Below are 8,720 nucleotides of genomic sequence, written 5' to 3' on the forward strand. Positions count from 1 at the left end.
CAGGGGCTGGGGAGCAAGGGAGCGGGCAGGGCTGTGTGCTGGGCAGGATGGGGTGATGTGCACCGGCAGGATCATGCCATGCCATGCCATGCACCTGGGCTTGATCCAGCCCTCTCTGCTGGCTGCAGCGCTCACAGATCAGCTACAAGTGCAACATGGTGCTGCGGCCAATCCCAGAGCTGCTCGAGGACACGTCCAACCACCTCTCCATCGCTGTGCCCCGGCACCTCAAGGAGTCACCAGCGCTGTCATCCTCCTCAGACTCAGATGACCTGGATGAGCTGCCCTTCATTCCCATGCCACACCAGGTGGAGTTCTCTGGCTCCCGCATGTCACTCAATGAGATACCCACGGATGATGAGACCATTGGGCCATCCGAGGGGCTGCAGCCGGAGGGGGAGGTCTCCGCCATGGAGTGGCAGAGCCAGGGCACAGGGAAGCCCGGAGTGTTCCTGGGGAAGCGGCCGAGGGGTGCTGGGCCACGGCGACCAAGTGCAGAGGTGGAGGCGCCTGGCTCCTCTGATGAAGAAGCCCCTGAAGCCCAGAAGAGGCCCGAGTACCCTCGCAAAGCCATGAGGAAGGGTTCCAGTCTGGAGTCCCCAGGGAGTGCCCGTCGGGGAGAGCTGAAGAGAGGCGGATCTGCCGATAGTGCCCTACTGCTCCAACAGTCCCCTGGGACCGAGGAAGGGGCTGGAGTGGTGCGGGATTCCCGCCGGGCCCTGGCCAAGGCAGCCTCCATGGAGCTGCCTCGCCGGAAGGTGACCTGGGGGGAGGACGATCATGCCCAGCGCCTAGAGCTGATGCGCCAGCGGCTGCTGCGGGGCAGCTCTGGGGACAGCAAGGTCAGTGGCCTGCGGGGTCCCCTCCTGGAGACCCTGGGGGTTGGTCCTGACAAAAAAGTCCCGCGGCCAGGCCGATTGGAGGCACCAGCAGTGCCAAGGCTGGTGCGGGCAGCCTCCAGTGAGGCCACCTCACCGCGCCTCCTCCCCTCTGAGTTCCGGCTGCAGAAGAGCAGCTCTTTCAGCCACGGGGATGCCGAGCCTGTCGTCCGGCACCGACGCTCTGGTGCACCCCTGGAGATCCCAGTGGCCTGCCTAGAGGCCCAGCAGCTCAAGGAGTCCCCCTCACTCTCGGCCCTCTCTGATGCTCGGCCCACAGTGACGTCAGACACTCCAAGCCCGCCAACACCCCCCGCAGCAGAGACCACTGTCCCCCAGGCTCGCCCTGCCAAGGCCGGCTCTGGAAGGAGACACATTCCTGAGGAACACAGCCAGCCTGGGGCCAGCATGGCTGCTACCACCACGGGGAAGAAGCCCATGGACAGGGAGCAGGAGAAGTCATCCACAAAGGCTGTTGGACCCAGTGGGGAGGGGGCTGCCAGGACGGGAGCACCCATCCCACCACAGACCCCTGCCCCTGGCCCCCAAACCCACATAAAGTCTTCCTACGCCAAGATGATGCAAGCCATGGGAGCCACGCAAATTGGGGAACCGGCCACTGAGGAGCCCCCACCAACCACCAAGGAACCCCCACCAACCATCAAGGAGACTCCATCAACCATCAAGGAGACCCCACCAGCCAGCCCTGCAAAGCCGCCTACACCAGCACCGATATTGAGGAGGGAGGTGAAGCCCACCAGCTCCTCCAGCTCCCTGATCATCCAGGACATCGACTCGGAGGAGGTCTTCGAGGCCAAATTCAAGAGGGGCCGGGAATCATCCCTCACCCGGGGTCTAAAGCTCCTCACCCGTTCCCGCTCTGAGGACCGGCACCTGGCCAGCCCCCCAGTCTCTGATGAGGGCATCTACCGTCCCACACCAGCTGGTGTGCCCCTGGAACTGCGGAGGGACCGGCCTATCGGGCTGGCAGCCAAGTCCAAGTCAGTGCAGGACCTGCATGAGGTGGAGAAGGATAGGGGCTTCTTCCGGAGGATGTCCATTCTCCTCAAGCGGACCCCACCTGCTGAGAGGAAGAAGAGCGTGGGGGAGGACGGAGGCAGTGAGACCCCATCCAGTGGGCGCCGCTTCTCTTGGAGCATGGCCATGGCCAGTTCCAAGGAGCGGAGGGACTCAGAGAGCCTCAAGTCAGAGTTGGGGGGTGGTGGGGAGAGTGAGTCACCAGTGGTGGCTGTGCGGAGGAAGATCAGTGCCACAGTGGAGCGGGTCTCCGCGCGGCTGCGCAGCGTGTCAGATGAGCGGCCAGAGGGCGAGGGGCCCCAGGAGCTCCGTCGAACCAGCTCTGAGGGCGAGAGCTTGAGACCAGGGCCTCCCCCAGCACCCGCACCCTCCTCTGAGTCCCTGCGCTCCGAGGGCAGCACGGTCTCCTCTGCCTCCACCAAAGGTGAGTGATGAGGGGGGATCCTATGGGAGGTTCCTGCTGGTGACCCATGGCCCAGTCACTGTGGGCATGGCAGTCATGTCTGCCATGGCTTGGCCCCTGTCTCAGCTGCCCTGGGTGCCCACAGGTGGGGGTGACAGCCAGAAGAGGTCCCGCTGGGAGCGGTGGGGGCTCTCCCGGGGCAAGAAGGAGAAGATGGCCTCACAGCCCAGCATCCCCTCCAGCCTTCTGCAGGAGGAGGCACTTGCCGCTGGCCGGCCACACGTACCCAGTGAATCAGGTAGGTGGAGCCTCAGGATGGGATGGTGGGTGCCTATCCCTGTCCCAGCCTAATCCACCACTCTGTTTTCCAGACTTCCCCCCCATTTTCCACATCAAACTGAAGGACCAGGTGCTGCTGGAGGGCGAGGCGCTGACCCTCTGCTGCCTGCCTGCTGGCAGCCCAACCCCCCGGATCCTGTGGATGAAAGGTGGGGGCTGCCTGCATTGTCTCAGCGGGTGGACTCTAGGGGGGCACTGTATCATCTCTCTTGTCTGCTTCCCCACAGACAAGAAGTCCCTGCAGCCGGACAGTGCGCTGAACGTTGTCTCCTGCAAGGACGGACGGCAGATGCTCACCGTCACCAAGGTCTCCAGGAAGGACGCAGGGCTGTACGAGTGTGCAGCCGCCAACATATTGGGCACGGCCATCAGCTCCTGCACAGTGGCTGTGGCACGTAAGGAGGCTGGGGGGACCTCGGGAGACAGAGGTGCTGCCCCATGGGGAAAGAGCACAAGCCAGGCAGACACCTCAGGGCTGGGGACCGGTCGAAGCAGGTCGCTTAAGTTCTGTTCTCCACATCTGCACGAGACTGGGGCTTTTTGAGAGGGGACAGGCTGGTTTTGCATGAGCACTTCTGGCATCTCTGAACCCATGTGCTGTTTGTCCTCACATCACAGCAGCTTCTGCCCTGCCCTGGCCAGGCACCCAGCCCACCCTGTCTGTCCCCTTGCAGGGCTCCCTGGGCGGCCAGGCACTCCAGAGATCCCCCAGAAGTACAAGAACACAGTGCTGGTACTGTGGAAGCCCGCGGAGAGCAAAGCCCCCTGCACCTACACGCTGGAGCGCAGGCTGGATGGTACGCAGCACTCACCGCCTCTCATCTCCTAGGAGCCACAGCCAGGAAGATGGGCTCACAGGGGGACACCTAGACAGGACAAAAGTGCCCAATGTCTTGGCTGTCCGCTGTGGCTTGATGGCATCAAGGATGGGGGACTGTGGGCTGCCTCTGTCTCTGGTCTGTTCTGGCCTCATCTTATTCCTGCTCTGGCAGGGGAGCATGCGTGGAAGATTGTCAGCACCAGCATTGTGGACTGCTACTTCAATGTGACAGACCTGCCCCCTGGGAGCACTGCCAGGTTTCGGGTGGCCTGTGTCAACAAGGCCGGGCAGGGACCCTACAGCACCCCCTCAGCAAAGGTGCATCTCGAGGCGGCAGGTGAGTGAACCCTGTCTCATGGGGCACAGGGCAGCTGTGGGGCCTCTGGGATGCTTTGGGGGTACCTCGACTCCCAGGACATCTTCCCCCTCAGTGCTTTAGAAAATTAGGCGCCTCTTACACCCCACTCCTGGCTTACCCCCACCTGGCTCATACCTCCCTTTGCTCCCTCAGATGCCCGAGTTGCTCCAGTCAAGGATGTTGCTGTCCCTGTCCCCGTCCCTGTTCCTGAGAAGGTGGTTTCCAGCCAGTCAATCCAGACACCTGTGGAGCAGCAGGAGCCACTGACAGCAGGGACTCCCCCCACCACACCACCACGCAAGCACAAGGGAGTGGTACAGAAGGCAGCTGGGGCTGCACAGGCGGGTGTCCCCCCAGAGGTCTCCCCATCCTCTGCTCCCCATGAGGAGGGTCATCCGGCAGACCCTGAGCTTCCACCTAACATCACTGTCTGTGTTCCCCCTGAACTGATGTTCACCCCTCCTCAGACTGTTGCCTCTCCCCACACAGACACCCCCATCCAGGGGTCCCCTGAACCCCCCACGGACACTTCCCCCCTGTCCCAGGCTCTGTCACCTTCCAAGTCCCCCCCTGCTTCCCCAGTGTCAACCACCCACAGTCCAGCCCCTACACCATCTCCCACGCCCAACACTGCACCTGCACGGAAGATGCCTCCCTACATGGTCACCTCCTTTGTCTCCATGCCCCCCTCATCACCCCCTATGCCAGAGCCCACCACCACCACCACCCCATCCTCCAAGGAGCCCCCAGCTGAGAGTGGGGTCCCAGGGGCAAAAGATGGCACAGCGCTGCGGCAGGGTGTCCCCCAGAAGCCATACACCTTCTTGGATGAGAAGGCAAGGTGAGTAGCCATGGAATGGGATGCTCTGTCAGGGGTGTTCTGCCCCCAGCACTCCACACCAGAGATGCTGAGTGCTACCTTATGCCGCAGGGGCCGTTTCGGGGTGATTCGGCTGTGCAAGGAGAATGCCACAGGGAAGCACTTCATGGCCAAGATCGTGCCCTATGAGGCAGAGCGGAAACAGAGTGTGCTGCAGGAGTACGAAGTCCTCAAGGCACTGCACCATGAGCGCATCATGGCCCTGCACGAGGCATACATCACCCCTCGCTACCTGGTGCTCATCTGTGAGAACTGTGCCGGCAAGGAGATCCTCTACAGCATCGTGGACAGGTACAGGTGGGCGCGGGCCTGCTGGGGGCAGTTGCTAGTACAGGACTGCCCACTGATGCCACTTGCCCCCAGGTTTCGCTACTCAGAGGATGACGTGGTGAGCTACATACTACAGCTCCTACAGGGCCTCGAGTACCTGCATGGCCGCCGCATCGTGCACCTCGACATCAAGCCAGACAACATCATCGTCTCGGGCACGAATGCCCTCAAGATCATTGATTTCGGCAGTGCCCAGACCTACAATCCCCTTGTGCTGCGGCAGCTGGGGCGACGTGCTGGCACCCTGGAGTACATGTGTGAGTGGGGCACCAGGGGTGTGGTGGCAGGGGGGTGGGGATGAGGAGAGGGAAGGAACTGGAGCATGCTTGTTCCCAAAAGTGTGCATGTATGCCCATGGACTGGGAAGCTTGGGAATTGGGAGGAACTGTGTTCTTGGGGGAGCTGGGGGCTCTGTGAGAGCTGCTAGGGTCAGTGGAAGAATTTGGGAGCTGTGGGGCAGTTGGGGTCCCTTTGGAGGTGCTGGGCTCTGTTAGAGTATTGGGATGTCAGAGTAGGGTGAGTGTCAGGGAGGGGTGCTGGAGGGTGCAGTAGTGGGGTGCTGTGGCTGCTGTGGCTGCTTGGCTGCTGTGGGTGTTGGGCATACTGCATGTGGGTGCTGTGGATGCTGGGGATATGGCAACTTCTGTAGGTGCTGAGGATACTGGGGATGCTGTGGGTGCTGGGGCTACTGCAGGTTCTGGAGGTGCTGGGAGTGGTATGGATGCTGGGGCTGGTGTCTCAGTGTGTATGACAGACCTGCTTCCCTGCCTACAGCGCCAGAGGTGGTGAAGGGGGACCCGGTGGGCTCCGCAGCAGACGTCTGGGGTGTTGGAGTCCTCACTTACATCATGTAAGAGAAGGGGCCGGGAGATGAGCACCTTGAAGTGTAAGTCAGCCTCATTCAGGGCTTGGTGTCATGGGGGACACCAAGCTGATTGTGGGCTGAGGGATGCTGTAGCCCAACAGACCCTTCTCAGCTAGACATGGGGATGGAGACACTCTGGGCAGCTGTGGCTGTCCCAAACCAGGGAAGGGGAAGGGAGGGTTATGTGCAAGGGGACCTCTCACTACTGTTCCCCAGCCCATGCCACCCCCTCCACCATCACAGGCTCAGTGGGCGGTCACCATTCTTCGAACTGGACCCCATCGAGACGGAGAACCGCATACTGGCAGGGCGCTTTGATGCCTTCAGGCTGTACCCAAATGTCTCACAGACTGCTGCCCTCTTTATCCGCAAGGTCCTCACTGTCCACCCCTGGTGAGTGCCTGGCCCAGCCGGGGAGGGTATGTGGCCCCACACTGTGCCTCTGACCAAGCTAGCTCCCTGTCACATGGGATCCCTCCAGACATCATCAGTGGGACCCTGGGGTCCAGCCCTGCTTCTGGAGAGATCTGGGATCTCCTAAGCCCGGGGCTCTGGAGTCCATTCCTGCTCTTGGCAGTGGATGTCTGTCCCTGCTGGGATCCCTGAGTCTTGCAGGGCAGGGGCAGTGGCTGGGTTTGGGGGGTGGAGCATGAGTGGGCACCTTGAAGTTCCTGACGCAGAGCTGGCTCTGCCCCAGGAGCCGCCCCACGGTGAAGGACTGCTTTGCCAATGCCTGGCTTCAGGATGCCTACCTGATGAAGCTGCGTCGCCAGACCCTGACCTTCACCACCAACCGCCTCAAGGAATTTCTGGTGGATCACCAGCGGCGCCGTGGTGAGGCTGTCACCAAGCACAAGGTCTTACTCCGCTCCTACCAGGGCGGACAGCCACCAGGGCCACAGTAGCTGGTGCCTCGGCCACGGCCATGAGGGGCCGAGGAGCCAGAGGAACATTCCATGGGCCGCAGTACAGGGCGGCTGAGGAGGAGCCGGGACGCGCTGGGATGAGTCCATGGACCTCATGTGCTGCTGCCAGGGACAGTGGTGACCAGCATCATTTTGGCAGTGCCGATGGAGAGGAGGTGCTGCCCCAGCCAGACCAGCAGTAGGGTCCGGCAGTAGAGAGGTGGTTGGAAGCCTTGCTGCAAGGAACAGAGAATGTGGCAGAGGGTCGGGAGAAGAATGGGATGCAGACAGTGGGGCAAGGGAAGCCCCAGGTGGGAGGGGGAGAGCTGCCAGCATGTCAGCCAGCCCTGGTCATGCGGGTCCCATCAGCCGTGTGCCTTACACCGCAGCCTGCAGCTGCCCCTGGCCACGGTGTGCGGGTCCCTGTGCTCCCCCTGGTTTGCACACCAGCACCCAAGGACTGAGATTACTCCTGTGGTTCCTGCAGAGAGGGGCCTGCTCACGTCTCCCTGCCAGCCTGCACAGCTCCAGTCCTTACAGCTGGGAGTGGGGGCTGCCAGCCCCCCACCTTCTACTTTTCCCAGCCCTGGTCCTGGCAAGTAGGTTTGTGGCCCCAGGACCGATGCCGGTGCCTTCCCCGGGGCTGTCAGCTGTGCCCCATGCCAGGGTGGGGGACTGGCAGGCACCCCCTCTTCGCAGGGGGGCACCCAGGTGCCACGCACACCTCCTGCGTCTGCTCAGGCCCATGCTGCTCGTGCTCTGCCTGCCCAGCTCCAGACCTTGCCCTGTGCCCCACTGCCAGCCTGCCCACCTATCCCCAGACTCTTCACCCCTCCCATCTGATCCTGAGTGCCTTGCCGAGCCCTGTGTCCCCTCCTCACCCCTCCCCAGCTGGTGGCAAGATGCTCCAGCATGGCCTGGGTGCTCTGAGCAGGTGGACGGGGGCAGTGGTTGGGCACTCCCCTTCCAGATGCTGCTGTAGTGATAGGGCTTTATTTATTGACTTTGGGGAGAAGACGTCTGCCCGTTCCCATCCCCATCCCTGTCCCCTCCTCTCTGCTGGGCTCTGGAGTTGCCAATGTCCCCGTGGTTTGGAGCAAGCAATGTGTCAGAGCAGCAATAAAGACCCTGAGCAGCTCCTCCAGTCTCAGCACCTTGTTGGGGGGGACTGTGGGAGTGGGAAGCGCACTGCGCCCCCTGGTATCTCGGGAGGTTAAGGTTCCGAGGCCAGGAAGGGTTCCAGGTGGGGCCGGGCTAGTAATGGTATTGGAAACCTGGTGAAGAAGGTAGAGAAGCTGCAAAGTACTGGGATGAGCGCAGGGGAGCTGATTCACATAGCCCTCACGTCATGGAGCGAAAATATGGGGTGTCAGAGGGCCTGACATGTCTGGGACAGTGAGACAGCAGGGACGGGCTCCTGCTGGGGACACGGCGCGTGCTCGTGAGGGATCTCATGCCCGGCTATAAATACCCACTGCCCATATGAGGCCGGGCCGTGCAGGCAGGGGCTGCTCTGGTTACAGCCCGCCGGCCCCCCCAGCTGCCCCTCGCTGCACCCACCGGCCCCTCGGTGCTGTGTCTGCCACTGTGGGCACGGGCACACGGTAACAGCCTGGTGCCTGCGGGCTGTCACACGCTGCCCCCACACGCACGCGAGCTCACACGACTGTGCGCGTTGCACACCCGTGTGTCCAAGGGCATGTCAGAGCCCATGGTGTCCCCTCACCGCACACCGACGCTCTGGGGCACACGCACGGCCACAGCAGCTCCCTTGCACCCTCGTGCTGCCCTGTGCAGACCCACACACGGAGCTGCTCTCCCACAGCCCCGCGCACCCCCTGCTCTCCGCACACCCCCATGGCCCCGCACACTCCCACACGGCCAGCGCCGCTCCCTACACACCG

General features: G+C 62.5%; 1 protein-coding gene across 1 annotated transcript in view; it reads left to right on the forward strand.

Annotated features, from left to right (window-relative positions):
* The window catches only part of SPEG (striated muscle enriched protein kinase), a 38,718-nt gene extending 30,763 nt beyond the window's left edge, over window positions 1-7,955 (forward strand). The window contains 12 exon segments of the mRNA XM_018072574.2: window positions 129-2,340; window positions 2,465-2,617; window positions 2,691-2,807; window positions 2,886-3,053; window positions 3,333-3,455; window positions 3,651-3,815; window positions 3,990-4,677; window positions 4,768-5,007; window positions 5,080-5,303; window positions 5,821-5,896; window positions 6,155-6,304; window positions 6,609-7,955. Of these exon segments, the coding sequence (XP_017928063.2) occupies window positions 129-2,340; window positions 2,465-2,617; window positions 2,691-2,807; window positions 2,886-3,053; window positions 3,333-3,455; window positions 3,651-3,815; window positions 3,990-4,677; window positions 4,768-5,007; window positions 5,080-5,303; window positions 5,821-5,896; window positions 6,155-6,304; window positions 6,609-6,816 (4,524 nt within the window). The 3' untranslated portion in view covers window positions 6,817-7,955.
* Window positions 7,956-8,720: the final 765 nt, after the last annotated feature.

This window comes from Manacus vitellinus, unplaced genomic scaffold, assembly GCF_001715985.3.
Source record: "Manacus vitellinus isolate BGI_N305 unplaced genomic scaffold, ASM171598v3 scaffold_22_pilon, whole genome shotgun sequence".
Taxonomy (NCBI): Eukaryota; Metazoa; Chordata; class Aves; order Passeriformes; family Pipridae; genus Manacus; species Manacus vitellinus.